This window comes from Globicephala melas, chromosome 18, assembly GCF_963455315.2.
Source record: "Globicephala melas chromosome 18, mGloMel1.2, whole genome shotgun sequence".
Classification (NCBI taxonomy): domain Eukaryota; kingdom Metazoa; phylum Chordata; class Mammalia; order Artiodactyla; family Delphinidae; genus Globicephala; species Globicephala melas.
Window position 1 is genome coordinate 38,153,482 of NC_083331.1, and position 23,144 is coordinate 38,176,625.

Genomic DNA, 23,144 nt, shown 5'->3' on the forward strand with positions numbered 1-23,144 from the left:
AGCCTGTCTCAGTCAGTTGGAAAGCACCTTCATGTTTTCTGAATTATTCCATAAGCCAGCACAGTTTTGCCCCACATGTTTCCATATACTGTTTAAAATACTTTACTAAGCAGAGAAACATAGCTGACAGTTCCTCCGTGTGGGTCAAGTTATCTGTATCATTATCTGTTCATTTTTACACTGAGCAGTCTCTAAACCTGTTTGCTATATGCATATGAGATGAATAATTATTATAATGAAATTTGAAACACCCTAGAGTAAAAAAGAGGCAAAGGAAAATAAAGAAAGAACCTGCTGAGCCAGTTTTGAAGAACGTCAAAGCAAGGGGATTGCTTGCATGAACGCGTGGTTTTGTGCTTTCAGAGGTGCTGCAGGAGCTCTGGTGCAGGTGACAGGGGGTGGGGTGTTCTCTCCTGGGCAATCAATAGTAGATGTTAAATGTGCAGTGAGGGTCACTGAGGCTTTGCTGTCTAGAATGTTATGAAATGGTTGTGTTTGAATTTGGAGGTAGTAGAAAGTGGGCACTTGTTTCATTTATCTCTTAAATGTTACTTTTTGACCTCCTCATTATTGTATAGGTTTCCTCAGTAGCAATGCATTCTTTGCCCTGCATTTGATAGCTTTTTATTCCAGCTGTTTATTGCATTGGGAAATGCATGTTTATAGAAAGTAAAGAAGAGAAAAAGGACGGTCATTTTACTGCACAGGGCTGAAAACAACACACATTAGTCCTGTACCTCTAGGGACAGAATGCCCCCTCTGGAGAGGCTGACATCATAATTAATTACACCATTTGTTTCATAGTATTGAAATTCAATCTTCACTCTACTGTGTACTCAGAGTTGATCCCATTTGCAAAACCACATGTCCATACCTCCAAACTCTAGAAGTGTATCATTAAACAAGTAACATCGTTTACGCTTTATGACTTCACTGCTAAATTAAAGACAACTCAGGGTCCCTCAACATCGGGTTGAATTTGAAAGAAAAGATAATCTCTTAGTACCATTAGAGTGCTGGCGATCCCTCATCACCCTGTTTAATTAGCGAATCACTTCCTACTTTGAAATAATTGAAAGATAATGAAATGGAAGGATAATGTTGAGAAATGGATATATAAAAATTTTCGTTTGTCTCAGTTTTTTTGAGGTGCTACAGAAACAAATTATTTTGTAAATCATATATTAATAGCTTTTATCATTTGGATAGAATTTTTCAAGTTTATTGACTCTAGTGAGAGAAAAAAATTAGTTTTAAACTTTGCAACAACCTACAGAAGTGGACCTTCTTTATAGCAGGTTGAATAACCAATGAAATGGATAGCACTTGTCATATTTTTTCAGTTGAATAAGGTTCTCAGTTGTCTTCAAGAAGTAGAAGGTACACTACGTCATTTTAATGCTAGTTATTACATCACTGATCTCACAATATTCCTAAGGTAAAATATGTGAATAATCTCAAATTTTATTTATTAAGAAGAAAATTATGACTAGTATTTATTAATAGAAAATTTCATTATTTTGCATATCCTACATGAATAAATAGCCTCATGTGTGCCAGACCCTGTTCACACTATATTTATATTGCAGGGGCAGTGTGGTAAAAAGGAGCTCGCCATTTTGACAAGTTTTGTCTTGTCAAAGATTCTTTGCTTGGGCTTTCCTGGTGGCGCAGCGGTTGGGAGTTCGCCTGCCGATGCAGGGGACACGGGTTCGTGCCCCGGTCCGGGAATGATCCCACATGCCGTGGAGCGGCTAGGCCCGTGAGCCATGGCCGCTGAACCTGCGCGTCCAGAGCCTGTGCTCCGCAACGGGAGAGGCCACAACAGTGAGAGGCCTGCATACAGCCAAAAAAAAAAAAAAAGATTCTTTGCTTGACCAAACTTTAGCAGGCTCCTGAACCTTCTCCTTGGCTCCTCTGTGCACTTCCTTTAAAAATCCAGTCTTAACAAGAATCGTGCTAAGTTAGTTTACCCAGAAACCCTCCTTCTCTGTATCTGATCACCCTGAATATTTGCTCAGGTTCCTCCCCCTCCACCATCTCCCAGTGGATTCCTGATCACCCTGGCCTCTCTTCACCAAGAAGCCTGTTAGGTGGATTTTGCCAGAACCCTCATTACTCCTGATGTTTTCTCTTGGGTAATATTCCATTCACTGACCCCTAATCTGCTCCTTGGCTAAAAATTCCCAGTTACCTGTGCTGTATTTGGAGTTGACCCCAATCTCCCTCCCCCACTGTGAAATCCCCATTACAGTCGTCCCTATTCCTATGGCGGTAGTCCTGAATAAAGTCTGCCTTAGCATCTTTAAGAACTGTCAGTGAGAATTTTTTTCTTTAAAAATCAGTCATCTCTGAAGAATTAAATCAGTTATTAAAACTTTATTTTTGAAGCCTTGATAGTACTAACTAGAATTAATATTTAAGAACAGACTTAAACAAATAAATAGTTCTAATGAAAAAATACCTAATTAATGGATTCTGTGAATAGTTGAACTGTTTAGATGTGTTATTGCCATTGTGTTATATTTTCTCCCAGAAACTCTTGTAAATAAAAATTGCCTTGTCCCCATTTTATGAAAATTAAAGATTAAATAGATATATATGAATATATACATTTTAAAATCATTATTTGGGGTCTGGTGAATTCTTTGGAAATATACTCTGTTTAAATAAACTGTTTTCTAAAGTTAACATAGTAGCAGTTTAAATAATTTGTAAAGAAATAGGCTATATGGATTTTATTTTTTAAATGTTCAAAAGAATTTCAAAAACCCTCAGGGCCATTCTCTATTTACTTAATAATATATCTTAAACTTTCTGCAATTTGAAGAACATATGCATTGAGTTAATATTTTTTAAAAAATAACCAAAAACTGGTATGGCAATTCTGAACATTTAGTAATTATATAATATTTTCTTGCTTGAATTCATATATTAGTTTGTAGAGGTATCTGCATGATTTTTAAAAGCATACTTCCCCTTAACTCTCAACCAAACAAAATGATAAATTCTGACACTCTGTTTGCATAACAATTGGCCACAAAGAGTAATTTATTAATATTCAATGAAGTTCTAATTTGCACAATGCCTGCAGCAATATGTAAACTTCATTTTGCTTTAAGATGGAAATTTGTTACAGTGCAAATATCAGTAAGTATATTTTTATTAATCAGTCCCAATGAGTATTTGATTCTGTGACCCTGACAATGTCTATACTTTTGTCCTAGGACATGCAGGAAAAAGGAAATTAAGGTCACTGTGTTTTTTCCTGGTTGCTACTTAGCTATACATAGTTCTAGATATTCAAACACACTATTGTGCAAAAAGCCTGCATTATACAAAAGAAAGCTAATGTTATTGGTTAACCTTCATTAAAAAAAAAAAAAAGCTCACGTTTATTTTCAATCATGTTCATTAATTTAGCCAAGTAGCATTTGTTGAATGTTTATTGTGTTACAGGCAACTTGTGAGGTGCTGGGGAAACATCCAGACATGCTTCTGTTTCCTAGAGCTTTCAGACTACACATTTTGAGTTAAGAAGGATGTGTTTGCTGTGAAATAAGAATGGGAATGCTTCAAATGCACTTTGGTTTCAATTGAATAATATTAGTAATAATAAGAGGTAACATATATTGAGTGCTTTTGCTATGTCAGGCACTATTCTAAGTATTAGCTCATTTAATTTTTACAACAACCCAAGGAAGTAGGTATCATTACCATCCCCATTTTAAGAGAGGAAAATGAGGAATAGTGAGGCTGTTAATATGAAGAGCAATTTGACCTATATTGCAAAATTTGATTTTTACCAAGATTTTCTACCTAGATTTGAATGTGCCAAGACATTAACCAAAATTAATATACAGGTAATATATCTTAATAACTTAAACCCTGTTCTCAAAAGTTTGAGATTAGCAAAGCTTTTTTCATTTATTCATTTGGCATACACGTATGTGCTTGAGCATCTACAACTTGTTCCATCCAGGCACTAAAGATTCGTTGGTGGGCAAGATAAAAAAACAAAGTCTTAGTGCTGACCCAAGAGTGTTGGAGACAAATGATAAACAAGTAATAAATATATGCATATATTTTTAGGTAGTGATAAGAAAAACAAAGCAGTGCAAGGCAGCTGACTGTGGGGAAGGGAAGGGTTAAATTGTAGTTTGAGTGGTTAGGAATTGCTTAGTCAGATGAAGGCTTGAATGAAATGTAGAGAGATTCTCTTCGCTTAATGAAGGAAAGTACTTCAGGAAGAAGGAATAGACCCCAGGGGGGAAAAAGAGACAGGAATCATGGAGGAAAAGATAAAAGGGTAGAGTTGAGTGTAGTGAGGTCAGAACGATTGTAACAGCTGGATGATATTGTTAACTTCAGTGACCACAGGACATAGTTTGGGTTTATTAAAATATGATGAGAAATCAACGGAGAATTTGAGGAAGGATGTCAAATGCTATGAATTACGATTTTAAAAGATAATTCTGGCTTCTGTACAGAAAGCAGACTGTTGGACAGCTAGAAGGGAAAGAGCAGAACAAGTTAAAAGTTCCTGTTTCAATCCAGTTCACCAGGGCCAGGATTACGTAGAAGAGATGGGACGTGATCAGATTCAGGGGATATTTAAATGGCTGAGCTAACAAAATGTTCTAATGGACTACTTTTAAAGCTGTCACCCAGGGACTTCCCTGGTGGCGCAGTGGTTAAAAATCCGCCTGCTAATGCAGAAAAAACGGGTTGAAGCCCTGGTCTGGGAAGATCCCACATGCAGCGGGGTAGCTAAGCTCGTGCGCCACAACTACTGAAGTCCGTGATCCCTGGAGCCCATGCTCCGCAACAAAAAGAAGCCAGCACAATGAGAAGCCCACGCACCACAGCAAAGAGTAGTTCCCACTAGCGGCAGCTAGAGAAAGCCTGCGCGCAGCAACGAAAACCCAACTCAGCCAAAAATATATAAATAAAATAAAATAAAGATAATAAAATAAAGCTGTCACCCAGATTGCTAAATGTATACATTTCAAGCAGACACAAAAAATGTTTAATTTTTGACTTGGTTTCTGATATTGTGAACTGACATTTAAAAGAAGATGGGATTTTAACAAAAGTTAGGAGGAGAGATAGTTTAAAATCACTGTTTTTTATAAATCAGTGCTTGTATTAAAGCTCAAGTAGGAATAGACAATGTATAGGATTCTTTATTCCCTGAGAGTAAATTATAAATGAAATAAATACTGGGTCTTTTTATATCTTAGCAGATAATTATTGAGTATTGCTATCTATTAGTGAAAAGTAATTTTATTACATTATTGAATGCCTTGCTAGTAAAGTCAGTCATATGCTTATAGGTGACTCATCATGGTGATGTTAATGATGATATTCCTTCAATGCATCAATATTTCCCCCAGCTTTATTGAGGTATAATTAACAAATAATTGGAATAGATTTAAAGTGTACAAGGTGATGATTTGATATACATTGTGAAATGACTCCACAATGAAGCTAATTAACACATCTATAACCTCACGTAGTTGCCTTTTTTTGATGAGAACATTTAAGATCTACTCTCTTAGTAAATTTCAATTATACATGCAGCCTTATCAACTATAGCCACCATACTATAATAGATGGATATAGTTAAATCCTCAGAACTTACCTGTCTTATAACTGAAAGTTTATATCCTTTTACCAACCTCTCCTCATTCCCACATCTCCCAGCACCTGGCAACCACCAATCTACTCTCTGTTTCTATGATTTCAAATTTTTTATATTCCACATATAAGTGAGATCATACAATATTTAACTTTCTCAGTCTGACTTATTCCACTTAAGCAAAATGCCCTCCAGGTCCTTCCATGTTGTTGCAAATGGCAAGTTTTCCTTCTTTTTTTAAGGCTGAATAATATGCTATCATATATATGGATATAGATATAGATGTACATATGTGTGTGTGTGTGTGTGTGTGTGTGTATATAGATATATATATACACACATACCACATTTTCTTTATCCATTCATTCGTTGATGAATATTTAAGCTGTTTCTATGTCTTGACTATCATAAATAATGCTGCAATGAACATATTGGTGCAGATATCTCTTTGAGATTCTGATAAATTCCTTTGAATATTCCCAGAATGGAATTTCTGGATCATATGGTAGTTCTATTTTTAGTTTTCTGAAGAAACTCCATACTGTTTTCCATAGTGGCTTCACCAGTTTATGTTCCTAACAGTGTACACGGATTCCTTTTTCTCCACATCTTCATTGGCATTTGTTATCTCTTGTCTTTTTAATAATAGCCATCCTAACAGGTGTGAGGTAATAACCCACTGTAGATTTGATTTGAAATGCAGCAAGATTTTTTTAAGTGACTTCGATAGTGCATAGTCTCCACTTTGCCAACCATCCATTTTTGGTAAGGTGTATGTGATGATAGGCTTTTCACAGTAGTCTGACTGCCTCTCCTTATTCAGTCAGTGTGACTACCTTCTTGACCATTGATTGTATAAACAATTTCTTATACTTTCTAACTAAGAAAAGAACAATATGTGGATGTAAATCCAGAGATTCAAGATAAAAAAGGAGTTTAATGTAGTAAAATATGGTAGTAAAATATATACGAGAAAGTATGGTGAAATATCTCTCTTGGGAAAAAAAAGAAATAGGAATAAAGATTACATCGTCAAATAATTCAAAACATTTAGAGTCATTTCTCTGCAACTTCACACTTCATGCTACTAGTAGTTGCAGATTAAAATCACCTTCTTTCGGAAGAAAATATTAGTGTGTTTGCTATTGGGAAGGTAATGAAGTGAATGAGTGAAGCAGCCCTGAGGTCTGGAGTTTATGCTCAGCATCCCCCCTGGGAGGGCTTCCATTAGGCAAAACTCTCCTCCAAGATCACTGTCTGTACTGCCAAGAGATCATTTCAAATATGTCCATCTTTACACAAACCCAGAGGGAACAAACCTTCCCCTTTCTAATTTTGGTGGAAGAACTGGACTCTCTTCTCTGGGACATGAGTCTTTTGGACACTTATGCCTGCTAATAGAAATGTTTATACTCCAGAGGAAAAAGGAAGATGAAGGGAAGAGCAGATGGGATCAGAGACCCTCCTAAAAAAAACATTTTATTCTAGAGAATCACTAACCATGAAAAGATATTTTTAATTTTTAAATAAATCTCTTAATATATTTAATATTTAAAAATTCATAGAATGTTATGGTTAAGCTGTATTTAGAACTGATATGTAGAAGAGATAGTCATGCATTTCACAGGATTGTATCTGTGTTAGTAAAGAATTTAGTGGCTATCTAATTTAATACTCACATTTGGAAAAACAAGAAAAAACAAACACTGATTCTGTTTAACTTCCAAGAATGACTTCCTTCTCTCCCTCCCCTTCCTTCTCTTTCTCTCTGTCTTCTTCCTCTTCTTCTCCCTCCTCCTTCTCCTCTCCTCTTTTCCCCTTTTTCCCTTTCTCTTCCCCTCCTTCCCTTTATTCCATTAAAAAAATTGAATGCTCTCTATGTGTATGGGATGATAAGACCATGTTGTGCTGAGGTAAAATGGATAGATGAGGCTAGAATGAAAGGTTCCAGCTAAACTGGGAATTGGCATTTAAGAGTCACAGTCCCCTGTTCTTCTCTGTGTGCAATGATGCCCCTTATTTTTAAAAAAATCCAGTTCGTATGTGCTTGCTCTTTAAATGGAATCATATTTAAGTGGGGGATTATATTATATACAAAAGAAAGCTGTGCCCTACGGTACAGGTTTAATATTAAGTTATTTTGTAAGAAATTATCATAGGTGTTTAATATACTCTAATAACATACATATTGACTTGGTGATGTCTTCACTTACCATTGATGCAAAATTGTTTTGAAAGTTAAGATTTACATAGGTGGTTTACTTAGAAAGTGTATTACTAGAGGATTAATACTTTATATTCTTCAGTAACTTTATCCTCTAACAAACTTGAAGCAGCCAAGGATTAACATTTTCAATTCAGAGAGCCACATCACTATGGCAAAGTGCTAAATTCTAATTGGAAACTTATATACATTGGGATTACGGGGTAAAAATTAATTTTAACTAACTATACATCCTTATCATCTTGCATTTTTAATTACTCCTTCCCCCTCATTTCCCACATGGGTAGATTAAATAATCTTTAAACCAATACATGGCTTAGAGTACTAGAAAAATTAAAGCAGTGCTTATTTTGAAAGTTAACTCCCAGTCAACAGATCCCTGTAACCTATGGGATAGAGTCTTAATTATTTTACATGGCATAGAACTACTCCCTGGATCATTTCTTTGTTTACATCCCTGGCTTTTTCTCTCTATCTCAATGTATGAATTAGCTATACTGAATTTCTTGAAATTCCTTTAATAAGCCATATTATTTTATTATGTTATGTCTCTACACCTCTTCTATACTTTGCATAGAATTTGCACCACTGCCTACTTATTAAAATCTTCCTCTGCCACACGAATAAATCTTTCCTTCCTCTTTATCTCTGTCTAGTATTCTCCTACTCCTCCCTTCTTATTATTCCCTTCTTGAACCATTAATGCACTCCCATTGCCTTTTATTATGTCAATAATACAAATATAGTATGATTATGTCTTTACATGTCTGTCTCCCTAGACTTTGTGTTTCTTGAAGGCAAGAAATATTTTATTCATCATTTTTACAGTGTGTGGTAGAAGTTCAATAAATATTTGTTGGACGAATTAATTCCCTAGAGCAAAATTGTATTCTGAATAATACTAAACATCTCGGTATTTGTTCAGTTTATTACTTATGTGTATTTCCTATGGGGATCATTGAATTATGTTTGTCTTTCCTCAGTATCATCCAGAACTAACAAATGATTATACTTAACTTTCCAAACCAGAGAAGCAGGATTGTTTGAGGAAGCTGCCGCTAGCTGCAGTAGACCGGACGACTGCTTCAGTGACAGTCACTAAATGAAGAAAGGAGACTAATGATTACAAGCAATACTACTGCAATAATGAGAACTTTGCACTGACGTTATCATGTTGTTCCACGGTAGACTCACATGTTTTACAGACAAGGGGCTGAAACATCATTTATCTCCAGCTTCTGTGCACGTTACAAAGATGCCATCATGCTATGTAAAAGTGGAGCTGGCTGAGGGAATAAGCTTCCTTCACACATATGCAAATGGATCAGGAGTGGTCATGACATATTAAGTGCCAGCCAACTGCAGATGAAAGCCAGAAGTGCCCCGTAAGCCAACGGCTAGTAGTAACTAGTAGAAAATATCCCCAAAGGACCACGCCAACTTGTCATGGCAATATCATATTGCAGTAAAAGCCTAAACTATTTGTTTTGTTGAATAAATCACTGATTAACCTGCCAATAATGCCTATAAAATAGAGGAGAAAGCTTGTAGACCGCCATCCTAGAACATTCCTGGGCAACAGTTACTGCTTTGCAGAGGAGAGAAGAGCTGAATCCTTCCAAAAGCAATGAGCGAGCACACAAACAAATCAGTGGGGAAAGCAAGAGGATAGAGCAGAATTCACTGTTTGTAGTAATAAAGGGATGCTGTTTTATAGCCACAGTAGTTCAGTGTAGAACAAGATGAGTGCAAGCATTCCTCCTTGTAATGAGCTGCTTTCAACTGACAATGTTGTCATGTTTTACCATCTTTGCAAAACATTTTTATTAGCTTCATTGGCAATGAATAAACAGAGCCTACTTCCTTTTTCCTGTCATTTAAATGTGGAAGAATGCCTCATATGGAAATAATGACAGCCATAAAAATCCAGGGGACATAAAAATACCACTCCTAATCTGGAAACACTGCATATTACCAGACAGAAAGAGAGTAAATTAAGAAAGAATTTATGATATTTTCCTCCAGCTATATATTGACTATTTGGTATTTATAAATTATTTGTCAGGTGGTGCCTTTCATGAAAGTGTTAGCAATAAGTATTTGTTAAGCAGTTTAAAATAAACATATTTATTTACAATATTTTTAATTTTAGATTACAAGGGAAAAATATTTCATGCCATATTAAATAAACTCTTAATAAACTTGCTTATCCTGAATTGGCTAGTTTTAATTTAATACCTTTCTTTTTCTATTAGTTCAATTCGTGTGTGTGTGTGTGTGTGTGTGTGTGTGTGTGTGTGTTTAATTCCATTTGTGAAGCTATTTGATTAGTGACCCTAGAAGTGAAATCTAATTAAGATTCATTTGATTTAAATTTATGTATTAAACATACTTTAGCTGTATCCTTGAGTGTTTTAGTGAACTGGAAGCAGAAAAAAACCAAAAATGCTAATAACAATACAAAGGCTTTCACATGGTTTCATTACTTAACAAAGAACTTTACAGTGCAATATACACACAGGATGAAAAAGCCAGTTAACAGGCTTCAGTGCAGTATTGACAGCAGGAAAGTTAAGGTCAAGCAAAGTTGAATGGCAACATTACTACTAGCCATTCTTCCTTGTAGATCTGAACTTTAATCCACAGAGATTGTTAAAGCCTCAGGTGGAGGTTGGTTGATAATGGTGGCTGTTATCCTAAAGAACAGATGGTAGAGTGAGTGACACCTATAAATGTGCAGGCTGTGTTGCTTCAGTGACAAGATGCTAAGCCCTTCTGGCACTGAAGTAAAAAGACAGGTGCCTTGACACAAAAAAGAAGTATTGAAACTATGCTTCTAGCCATGTATAAGAGTGGAGCCAATTCTTCAAGCCTAAGTAACTGAAAAACTAAATTGGCATGTATTAATATGTAAGGATTGCCCTTGGATCTTTCCTATCAGTATTTCTTCTCTCCCTTCCTCCCTTCCTTCCTTCCTTCCCTCCTTCCTAATGAGTCCCATTAACTTCATCTAATAACAAATCAGTGAGTAATCATTACAGTCTAAATTTCTGATTTTAATGGGTTCATGGATTTGTGATTAAAAAAAACCCTCTATTTCTTATTTGTAAGACAAATACATTAGCAAAACCATATTTTCTTTGCTAGAATGATACATGACAGTGGAGTTTTTCAATTACCTTTATGTCTGCCTTAAGTGTAGGGTGAAGTTAATCACATATACATATACCGTTTATTATAACTATAATTAGCAATGTCAGGTTTAGAGTTTCATGTGGCCAACAGGGAAACCACAATAGTGTAAAAACCAATTTAATGAATGTACCTACTTTTAATTCTATTATCACTTCAACAGATTACTTGTTTTAAAAGGTATTAAAGACAATAACATTTAATCTACTAGCATGAATGTAGCAGGATTTTTTGGAAGTCAATGAAAATAAAGCTTCAATAATCAAGTACAACAGATGTTAAAGTTTTCAGCACAATTCTTTCTGAAAGATATTAGGTCCTAATAGCCAACTCCTCATACCACATTTTTCTTCTCTTGGATTTTAAATGATATAGTTATATATTTGTCTACAAAGAGAGATAAATGTGGTGGAACAATAAGTCATTTCATAATACTCCAGTTAAGTGTCTTGGCACTAGAAATGAATAAATAAAGACATCACAAATGTTGAAAGACAACATGAGGGTTGTTTAAATGTAATACAGGGCAGCGGTGATGTGAGTGAATGGTACCACTAAAGTTGATGGAGTAGTAGTATTTAGACTGAATTACATCTTGAGCTCTACTTTTCCTTACCTGTAAAATCAATGACTCATCTAGAGTAGCACTAAATTATTTTCTACCTCTATTGTCCTAGACTGTATCTTCTTAAAATAAATTGTCTCTTTCATTCTATCTGTAGCAGATGAATTCACCCCACCTACTCTTGCAATAAATAGAGTATTTGGTGAAATACTATAGGTAAATGTATTCCAAGGTAGGCTTGAGGCATGCATAGAGTCAGGGTTAATTAAAATTAAATCAACAGAGTCCAAGTTCTGTGAAGATGAGTGCATGGTGCATGATAGATGTTCATAATCTAACTGTAGGCCCAGGTTCCATGTCTTTGACTGTCATATGACAGTGCATTATAGAGTACCATATTGTCTATTCTTGATGTCTCATGTGTAGTATTGTGAAATTGTTAAGTAACAAAAGCCAATTGTCATCTGTTTTGTTTATTTATTTGCTTTTCTTCACAAATGATCCAATAATGGAAACCAATCAGCTAAGGGGAAAATATTACTCACTTTGATTTGCTGTTGAAGTTATTTCTAAATTATTTCTGATTATGCCAGATTTTTCATAAATACTCCACCTACTGTAAATATTGGTTCCTCTGAATTGTTTTAGAAAACTTAGCACAATGTATTAAAATCGCGTGTTAGGAAATTTCATGGTCTTATCTACAATGACTTTTATTTTGGAATTGAACTATTATTAAATTGTATCTAACTCTGGACTGTAGTTTAATTATACTCAGTGCTTCTTCAGGCTTCATAAAGTAATTTATCCAAAAAAAATATTTCAGTGATTCTATTTAACATTTTAGATATGAACACTGTATGTAACTACTCAGAGTATTCTAATTAAGTGTTTGACTTGCTTTGCCATCCTACCCTTAAGTGCAAAATCTACAAATATATGTATAAACAAAAATTCTGATCACAAAATTCATTCTGTAATGTGTATGCATGTTATATATGACAAGAATATATGTATATATAGTATTTAACCCATGTAACATATATATAATACAGGTATATGACCTATATATGCACATATAGGTATATATATGAATGTATATAAACAAATGCATGACATATGTATATTATACATAATATATGACATGCATACACATGTACCATCAATTTAGTGATCAGGTTTTCAAAGGTAACATATAGTAATACAACAAACTTTCATAGACTTGGGTTTTATAATAAACCACATGTATACAGCCTGTTTTCTCCTAACTACATAGAATTAATATGTATGCATGTGGTATATACTTAATAAAAACTTATATTCACTTAACTTTGGGCTGGTATGTCATTGTAATGATTTATCCAGTTGTATACATTAATATGGTCAGTTTCCTACTCCGAGGAATTCTTCATGTGACTCTGGAATAAATGCTGAAGGTGATAGATTGACCAACATGAAAAATATTTTCAATGGCTGCATTACATAAAACCACATGAATATACCTTAATAGACCCTTCAAGTTTTGTGAAATAAAATTTGCAAAGCACTCTGGTGGAGTAAAGTAAGCATTCTAAATAGGAAATTATTGATTTCCATTGTAAAATTCATAACCAAGGCCTTTAAGAGTCTTAGAATAAGTATCTATTCACTTTGGGTCAGTAGAACAAAGATTTTGGGGGGGGCATAATTCAATATCTTCGGTAGTAATTGATACACTATAGTATTTATATTGTAGGAAAGTCCACATGGTAGGCCAGAAGTAAAGACAGTATAGTTTATATATGTTTAGAAAACTATTAGAACAAAATGTTGTATGTGTGCATGTGAAAATCAAAATTTTTGCAAACCTGCAAATGTAGTCATTTTAACATTGCCAATAGCCTAAAATTACTTTAATGAAGGGTTTACCAGCATAGTATAATAATGAGCTCTCTTTTTAACACATACTTAAGTATTTTTATAAAACACTGCCCAAGCTATAATATATTGACTATTTTATCACAAATTCAAAACATAAAATAATAGTCAAACATTAAATCCTCTGTGTTTTATGATTCACTGATCTTCATTTTGCTGTACTTATTTAAAAATGTATTAATTTCTTGGTATGTTTATGTGCAAAATCTTGCTCTCACATTATTACAGATTAACAGAGCTGCAATAGAAAGTGAAGTCACTCCACCTACTCCTGCAATAAATCCGGTGCATGGTGAAAGATGATAGCTAAGCTCACACAATAGAGTTTGCCTTGCCACAGGCTTGGAGCTAGAGCATTTGCATAGTAATAGTAAATTGCCTGTTTAGAAATTGTCTTACATTTGAGTATTAACTTTCCTACATTATGTTTGATTGATTATTTATTGAAATTTAACTCCCACAGAGAGCCTGCATTAACTGGCTAAGATAAAATACAATTTTAAAAACAGCTTGGGTGATTAAATTCCTGAGTGACATGAGATTTCTTCTTTCTATTCACTTTTTTTAATTTAAAAAAATTAAAGATTTCTCTTTATTTTTGATGTGGACCATTTTATTTTAAAGATTTTATTATTTAGTTATTTATTTTATTTATTTTTGGCCGCATCAGGTCTTAGCTGTGGCATGCAGGATCTTCACTGAGGCATGCGGGATCTTTCATTGTGGGCGCACGGGCTTTTTGTTGTGGTGTGTGGGCTTCTCTCTAGTAGTGGCATGCGGGTTTTCTTTTCTCTATTTGTGGTGCACCAGCCCCAGGGCACGTGGACTCTGTAGTTTGCGGCATGTGGGCTCTAGTTGAGGCGTGCGAGCTCAGTAGTTGTGGCGCGTGGGTTGCCCCATGGCGTGTGGGATCTTAGTTCCCTGACCAGGGCTGGAACCTGCATCCCCTGCACTATAAGGTGGATTCTTTACCACTAGACCACCAGGGAAGTCCCTGATGTGGACCATTTTTAAAGTCTTTATTGAATTTGTTACAATATTGTTTCTGGTTTTTTTTTATGTTTTGGTTTTCTGGGCCCGAGGCATGTGGAATCATAGTTCCCTGACCAGGGATGGAACCCATGACCCCTACAATGGAAGGCAAAGTCCTAACCACTGGACCACTAGGGAAGTCCCGAGATTTCTGTATAAAATTTTGGTTTTTTTGCGGTACGCGGGCCTCTCACTGCTGTGGCCTCTCCCGTTACGGAGCACAGGCTCCAGACGCGCAGCCTCAGCGGCCATGGCTCATGGGCCTAGCCGCTCCGCGGCATGTGGGATCTTCCCGGACCGGGGCACGAACCTGTGTTGCCTGCATTGGCAGGCGGAATCTCAACCACTGCGCCACCAGGGAAGCCCCTGTATAAAGTTTTACAGATTAAAAATATGGCTAAGGATTTCTGGCCGTATGAAGGAATATTGTTTGAAATTATATAGACGATTGGGCACTTGAAAAAAAATAGGGAAAATAAGGATACTTGATATATAAGAGAGATGGCATTACATATCATTGGGTTAAGAATAGAATTTTCAATAAATATTTATGAAAGAGTTTGTTATTCATTTGAATAAAAACATTAAATACGCCTCTGCCTCACACCATACATAAAAATCAGTCCCAGATGCATAAAATAACCAAATATGTAAGGCAAAACTAATACTGTAAACTTTTTAGAGGTCAAAATAGAAATGTATCTCTGTGGGAATCTCTTTTAAAACAGACAAAAATTATAAACCATGCCTAAAAAGACTAATAAATTAAACTACAATGAATAAGTACCTCTCTTTGTGAGAAGTCACTAAAAAATAAAATAAAAAATCAAACTATTTACTAGAAGATTTTTGCCACTTATAAAACCTATGAATGATTACTATCCAAAGTATATCACGGACTCTTCTGAATCAATAAGAAAAAATAAATAATCCATTAGGAAAAAACTGGAAAAATAAATTTATAGAAGAGAAAGAATAAATTTTCATAAGCTATATGAAATGATGTCCCATCTTAGTAATTACCAAGGAAATGCCAATGAAACCACAGTGAAATATCATTTTACATCTATCAGATTTGGAAACAATTTAAAAAGTCTGACAATGTCAAGTTGTCTGAGTGTGACTTCAATGAAATTCTTATTCATCGTGGAAACAAAAATTGGTAAAGCCACTTTAAAAACATTTTAGCATTCCCAGTAAAGGCCCTAGAGCCCAGCTATTATACTATGAAATGAATGCCCAGGAAATAATCTTGGTTGATAACTGTATTGTAGATTTTAGTACTCTTCAAAATTAAAAAAAAATATTTACTGAAGAATAGACACATTTGTCCACTGTGACTTTTGCTTACTCATTAATTATGTAAATATTCATTGAACAGCTATTATATGCTACATATTGCTCTAGATGTGGAGGATACAGCAGCAAACAACACTGGCAAAACTTTTGTCCTCATGGAGCTTGCATTTTGTGGGCTAATGAGCAAAAGAGGCAAGTAAATTACACAGTATATTATAAGATGGTAACTGTCAGTAAAGCAAGAAAAAGGGATACAGAGTGCTGGTGGGAAGTTGCAGTCTTAAATTTTGCTTTGTAAATGGAAAATATAAACAGAAAAAAATATGTAATCGTTTTGAAGTCTGGATATAGCTTCACTTGCTCTGTAAGTAGAGGCCAGGGTCTGACCAAAAAACTTTCTGAGAAAAAAAAAAAAAAAAATCACTGTGGATAGATTAGTGCCTTACAATGTGGAGATTATTTTGATAAGCTGGAGGTAAAAAATTAAATTTGCCCAACTGCCAAGGAAAGAATCATTTCAGTATGTCCTCAAACAGCAGGCACGGGTTGAAGTAGAAATTCTTGCGATGTTAATTGCCTGGCTAATAGGAACTGTAAGCCATCTAGGAGTTTGCCTTGAGATGGAAGAGTGCTGGTTAAGAGTCTGGGCTATGGAGTGAGATAGACATTTACATACTTCTCAGCTCTGCCAGATGTCACCCAGCTGAATTTGAGCAAGTTCCTCCGGATCTGAATTACCCATAATCCACAGGAAACTTGGGAGGATTGAACGGGACAGCATCTATAAATGTCTCACTTCAGATCCTGACACATGGAAAGCACCCATGAACGGCAGATGTTGGTTGTTGTAATTGTTGCTTGGCTGTTTAGTATTGCTGAGCCTTACTGGTGAAGATGAGGAGAGAAAGAAGAGCAGAAAGATTTTAAAGGACCATTGGATTTGTAGAGGGTTAAGTGAATTCTAGATGTCCTGGTCAGGGTGGAAATCTTCAGGAAATTTTGGTTATATCCTATGTTACCAGAAAAGAGGGAAGACTAAACAGGGAAAACAACAGGGGCTAACCACTGATTTCATACAATGAGACTGCTGTGAGGACAGTAGTAGGATGAGTTTAGTTCACTGGGATTTTTTGCTTTATTTTGTTTTGATTTTTCCCTTGAGCCTTTAAGATATTGATTTGAAGCCCAGGAAGAAAAAGATACTGTTTCTCTTTGTACACTGGGAGATGTTAGACTGAAATTTCAACCTAGTGGAAGTCAGTGAGACAGCAAGAAATTACAAAACTTATTCTTAGAACAATAGGAGGAGACTGATTATGTCAGGCATCATTAAATGCCTTTACAGATGCTCTTCCACTTAACAGTCACAACCCTGTAACATGTGTTTTGTTATTATTACCATATTACAGATGAGGAAGGTAACAGTTTAATAAATCATACAACTTACCCAAGGTTGCCAAAGTAGTGACATGGTAAACAGGGATTTAAACCCAAATTTAGGTGCCTTGTGCCCATGCTATCTCCCTGACTGCTTCAAACATAAGCCAAAAGGGAAAAAAAATAGCATGTCTATCTCCAAATTCTGCATCTTCAAATTTTGAGGAATCCTTTTTTTAAAAAAGTGAGTTAATTTTCCTGACATATTTTCTTATCAAAGATTTTATTATGGTGCCTTTGTTATATAGAATGCATATATTCCCCATGACAGTAGGAGTTGCAGCACTGTGTCCCTAACTTGCTGGGGAAAATAAGTCTCTCCTGGTGATTCTAAATGCCAGGTAGGTTTGAGAAGCACTGGGGTACAGTTCAAAAGCATTGTTCAGTAACAGCTAAAATAAAGAAGCAAAAACAAATTTAGATTTTCTTAACATTTACCTTTTAAACTTCTTTGCTATATTATTAAAATATTAATAATATAGTATCACATATAAAATGTTCTTTGCTCTGTACTGAGTGTGAGATGCTCCAAACTTTTATGTCATGGGGGTGCTTGCTAACATGACAGGAGTTACATCAAACAGCACTGCATGTAGCTGAGAGTCATAAGATTCAAACACACACACACACATACACACACACACACACACACACACACACACACACGAACAAACTTGATTTGGTTTGGTGGCAGAATATCACAGACTAGAAGTCCATAATTTATCCTACTTCCCACATAAAATTTTCAGCCAGTATTACTGACAGGAATCTTTGTGGTTTGGAGAAACTTGCTTAATAAGTTGGATAAATATGATTTTGATATGCTTTTGAGAATCTGTCACCATTACATGTGTTGTCTTCTTTGTCTTTTTCAATATATTGCTTAGACATCTCTTATAACTCACCATTGGCTATGATTTTTTTCTCCTTAATATGCATGCCAAAGTCCTTTTCTTATATATTTTTTTGAAATTGGATCAATATTAAATTTTCTCAAATATGAACAATTTTACCGTTTGTTTCCTGTTAGTCTTAATAGTCAGGATTTCCAATTTAAGCCGTTAAGCTATTTGCTACTCTTTAAATCACAAATTTACCCAAGAAGGATTTTCCCCAAATGAAGCTAGCCTACCTTCTGGAAAATATAGGGTGATTGAAAGAGGATGACTGTTGCCTCTGATAGGCCAGAGAAACAAATCAAATGATTTAGACAGCAAGTAATGGAAATGTGATTCAAACTGACTTTTCAAAAAATAAGAAAATTTATACTTCACTTAATTTTCTTGATGCAGTTAGATCAACAACTAAATAATGTCACTGAGAAATCGAGAATTTCTTCTATATTCGCCATTTAGTATCAGTGTTACATGGTTCCAAGATGGATGCAAATGACAATTTGGACAGTTGTTATTCATATGCAGGAGCCCTTAAAAGCAAACCTCTTCCTCAAGAATGGAGTATAAGCCTTCTCCTGTGATCCTATTGGACCAGCTTATATAATGGGTCTAATCCTTGATCAGGGCAATACCACATGGCTGGTTCTCATAAGATTCACTTTCTGGAGCTTGGCATTGCACCCAGCTGTCTTTGATGCATGTGTCATTATGTAACAGAAGAACACACCTCAAAAAAATACTAGGGTTCTATAATTAAGCAGAGAAGGAAAAATGTATACTGACCCTTCAACTAACTTACCACAAGACTAATTAGTTGTGTGACCAGGAAATCATTGATTAAGCTCTCAGAACAGTATAAATGTAGAGATTAAAACTTTGCTTCATAAAGAACTAAGAAATTAAATGAGATAACATAACATGAAGTAATAATAAAATACCAGTGTGATGCTCTGTTGTCAAAAGTATTACCTAGTTGTATTTTAACAGTATTATCTTCATATCTCTATTATTTCTAAAACTCCATAATTTATCATTGCTGTCTCTCTTGAGTCTCTATGAGCTAAATAAATGACAGTCTCAAGTAGTTAATTTTCTTTCTTTTTTTTTGGTAGAAATCACAAAACAGCAACACTAATCAGTGAGCAAAAGTCAGGATGCAGGATAACCCACACATAGCCTGTTCAGTGATGCTCCTCAAATGAGTAAAATGGTGAAATAGTAAATTAATATTCACATTTTGCCAGCATCTTTCTATTGGAATACAGAAAAACAGAAGGTAGAACAGAATGATGGACATGCAGAAATTTCACCTTAATGTTGCTAATGTACTGTCACTTATCAGTAGAATGAAATTTTCTGGAGCAGACTGAAACCAATGACACCATTCTTGTCTTGACAGACATGTGCTCTTGGAAGTAAATGTTCCTAGTAAAACTCTACCTCTCTCATACTAAAAAACAAGAGAAATACATTAATTAAAAAATGAAAATTATTGTCAGTAAAATAAAAAAATAAGTGAATTATTTGAACATACTCTCAGTGAAGGAGACTAAAATGATACATTCTTCCAAGGGATCAATTTGAAAATATTCATCACTAATATTAAAAATGCTCATGTCTTCTGACTCATAATCCACTCACCAATTTTCTAAACACATAATTGATGATGCAGACATGAATTTATTAATTTGTTATCATGGTTTATTATTGTAAAGCATTAAACAAATCTACAATATCCAGTGATAGATGTTGGTTATATAAAGTTGGCTTAACTCTAGGTGGAAGGTTATTTACTCACTTTTGGAGAATATTTAATGCCATGGCTAAGGAAACTATTATCATGTTAAATGAATATAACATGTGCAAAAATGTAGTTAGTGTTATCTCATTTTTTAAAGGAAAAATTACAACAATTATTAGTATTTTAATGTGTTTTAGAATTATAGCTTTTAATAATAGTCGAAATACTAAAGTGGAATTTCAAAAATGAGAGAAAGGGGAAAGATACCTCATAGATACATCATACACCTTTAAAGTTTAGAAAAATTATTAAGATAGATGTTTATTACTTAGAAGTTACATATAGTTTATGAAAGTATAGACAACATAATTGTGTGATTTTCCTCTTAGGAATAATATTAAAATGTATGGACTTCAGGAATATGTTTTAACTGACCTTTTTATGTAAAGACACTATTTGCAGTCTAAATGTTTTGTATTGATAAAGTATATATTCAGCTGAATGTAACATTTTAAAATATATATTTATGGAGATACCAATGGAAGAGTTTTGCATTTACTTGTCTTGGGGAAAATGCCTGTATAAGTTAAAGTAAGAACATGACTTCATGCAGGCTTTGAGGATAAAGTCTATCTCAACTTTATATATATCAATATATTCCCTGTACCTAGGCAATTGCCTGAAACAAAGTAGGTGTTCAAAAATCTATACCACATAAACATATTTTAATAAATAATTGTATAACAGTGGAGGAATTGGGGGCAGATACATCATTTATTTATGTATTTGTATATGTATATATGCATACTTGCATGTATTTATTTGCCACTGTGGACTAAATACAATCTGGCTTGATATACACTATCAAAAAAAGAAAACATTTACTTAGGTGTAATCTACATATCATAAAACTCTCCCTTTCTAAGTGAACTTTTTAATGAGTTTAAAAAATACATACACTCATATATCCATCACCATAATTAATAAATAGACTATTTCCATTACCTCATAAATCTCCCTTGTGGCTCTTCACAGTTTATCCCTACTCTATGCCTGGTTTCATGCAACCACTGATCTCTTGACCCTATGGATGGTATTTTTCTCTTAAAGAAAGCCATATAATGGAATCATACAGTATGCATTCTTCTAGGTCCAGTTTCTTTCAGTCAAGCCTACCATTCTTGAAATGTATCCACATTTTTGTGTATATGTAATTCATTACTTTGTATTGCTTAGTAGTTTTCCAGGGCACCAATATTCTACCTTTGTTTATCCTTTCAACAATAAAGGAGATGTAGGTTGTTTCCAGTCTTAGGATATTATGAAGAAAACTGCCATGAACAATCATGTATAAATCTTGTACAGACATGTTTTTGCAGTTAGGATATTTCCAGTAAGGGGATGCTGAGACAGAGTTAGAGGTGCAAAAACTTTATTGGGAGGTAGTACATGTGAAAATATAAAGGGTTATGCGGGTGGAGAGATTGTGGAGGGAAACCTGCAGAATGCAGTGCAGACCTCAAACTTTTAAAGAGGAAATAAAATAAAACTTGGCAGGGACAGCCTCAGACTAAAATATAGATCTGACAATTTTTCAGCCAACCCAATGGGAAGTACTGGCCCAATGATTTCCTGTTAGTGAAGCCATGCTGTATTAGGTTAGGTATTCTGAGAAGCAGGTACCAAGACAGAATTAGACACACAAAGATGTATTGGATCGCCTGGATCTGGTGGCAAAACTCTTTTCACTTCTGCCTGGATTTGATGCAAAATTCTTTCCATGTTAACTAATATATGGGTTGGAACATAATTCCCAGATGTGGTATGTGTATATATATATATATATATATATATATATATATATGCCTCTGGAATTTATGCGTGCATACCGGGGATTTTGCTTCCCTTATTGTGGCAAAGGATGTACAATTCAGGATTTTTTCTCAATTTAGAGTGGATACTCTACAATTGGACTCCTAAAAACTTTACTTATGTTGCAGGCTCCTAAATAATCAAAGGGCCTATGTTCCACCCTCTGGGGTGCATTTGTCTCACCAAGGCTGTTCATCCTGTCCAGTCATCATATGTCATGGATTTAATGGTTCAACGTGAATTCCAAATTTTTGCATTATGACAGAGCAGGAGATGTATATAGACCTGGGGCAAAACTCTAAATGTGTTCTGATGTCCCTGCTGTGCCAACACCAATTAATTATTTTTATCTTTTTTTTTCATTTTGATCAGTTATATTGTTATACTCTGGAAAATAAAATTGTCCCATTTAAAGTGTACGGTTAAATAGATTTTACAAATACATATGGTCAGTTAACCAACACCACAAAAGATTTATAACATTTCTGTAACCACAAAACATTTCCTCATTCCCCGTTAAACTCAGCCTCATTGCCCCATCCTAGCCCCAGGCAACACTAATCTGGTTCTGTCACTGTAAACTTTTTCCAAATTTTATATCAGTTAGATAATATATTATGTAACCTATTCTGTCTGGCTTTTTTCACTTGATGTAAAGTTTTTGTGATTCGTTCATGTTTTGCATTCCTTTTTACTGTTAAATAGTAGACCGTCGTCTGAATGCAACACAATTTCTTTAGTGATTTACAAATTGATGCCACATTATGTTTATCACTTTTCCAGAAGATTAATGTTATTCCATTAATGGTTATTAAGAATAAAGCTGCTATGAAAATTTACATAAAATTCTTTGCATAGACATATGTTATCTTGGGAAAAGACAAAGGAGTGAAATTGATAGGTCAAATGATCAGGATATGTTTAACTTTATAATAAAATGTCAAATTGTTTTCCTATAAGTTATATATGTGCGTTCTACTTGCTTCACATCCACGCTGATACTTGGCATTGTCAATTCTTTTAACTTTTCTAATATGTGTGGGCATATCTCATTGTAGAATACATTTGCACTTCCTTGGTGACTAATGAGGGTGTGCTTCTTTTTGTGTACTAGTTTGTCAGCTATGCACCTGTTTTGAAGAAGCATCTGTTTAAATCATTGCCAATTTTTTATTAAGTGGTTTGTCTTCTTTTGTTGTTGTTATTGAATTGTAAGAGTTCTTTATATATTCCAGATATACATTGCATATGAGATACACGTTTTACAAATATTTTTATCCAGGGTCTGAATTGCCTTTTCAATGTCTTAAGTGTCCTTTAAAATATCT

General features: G+C 34.7%; 1 protein-coding gene across 9 annotated transcripts in view; it reads left to right on the forward strand.

Annotated features, from left to right (window-relative positions):
* The window catches only part of PCDH9 (protocadherin 9), a 976,220-nt gene that overhangs the window by 481,849 nt on the left and 471,227 nt on the right, over positions 1-23,144 (forward strand). For 2 of the 9 annotated variants that reach the window (XM_060288149.1, XM_060288154.1), the window contains one exon: positions 8,895-9,997. The exons of the other annotated variants lie outside the window; for them this stretch is intronic. In XM_060288149.1, the coding sequence (XP_060144132.1) occupies positions 8,895-8,912 (18 nt within the window). In that variant the 3' untranslated portion in view covers positions 8,913-9,997. Of the gene's footprint in view, positions 1-8,894; positions 9,998-23,144 lie in introns of those variants that run through there. 9 annotated transcript variants of the gene reach the window in all.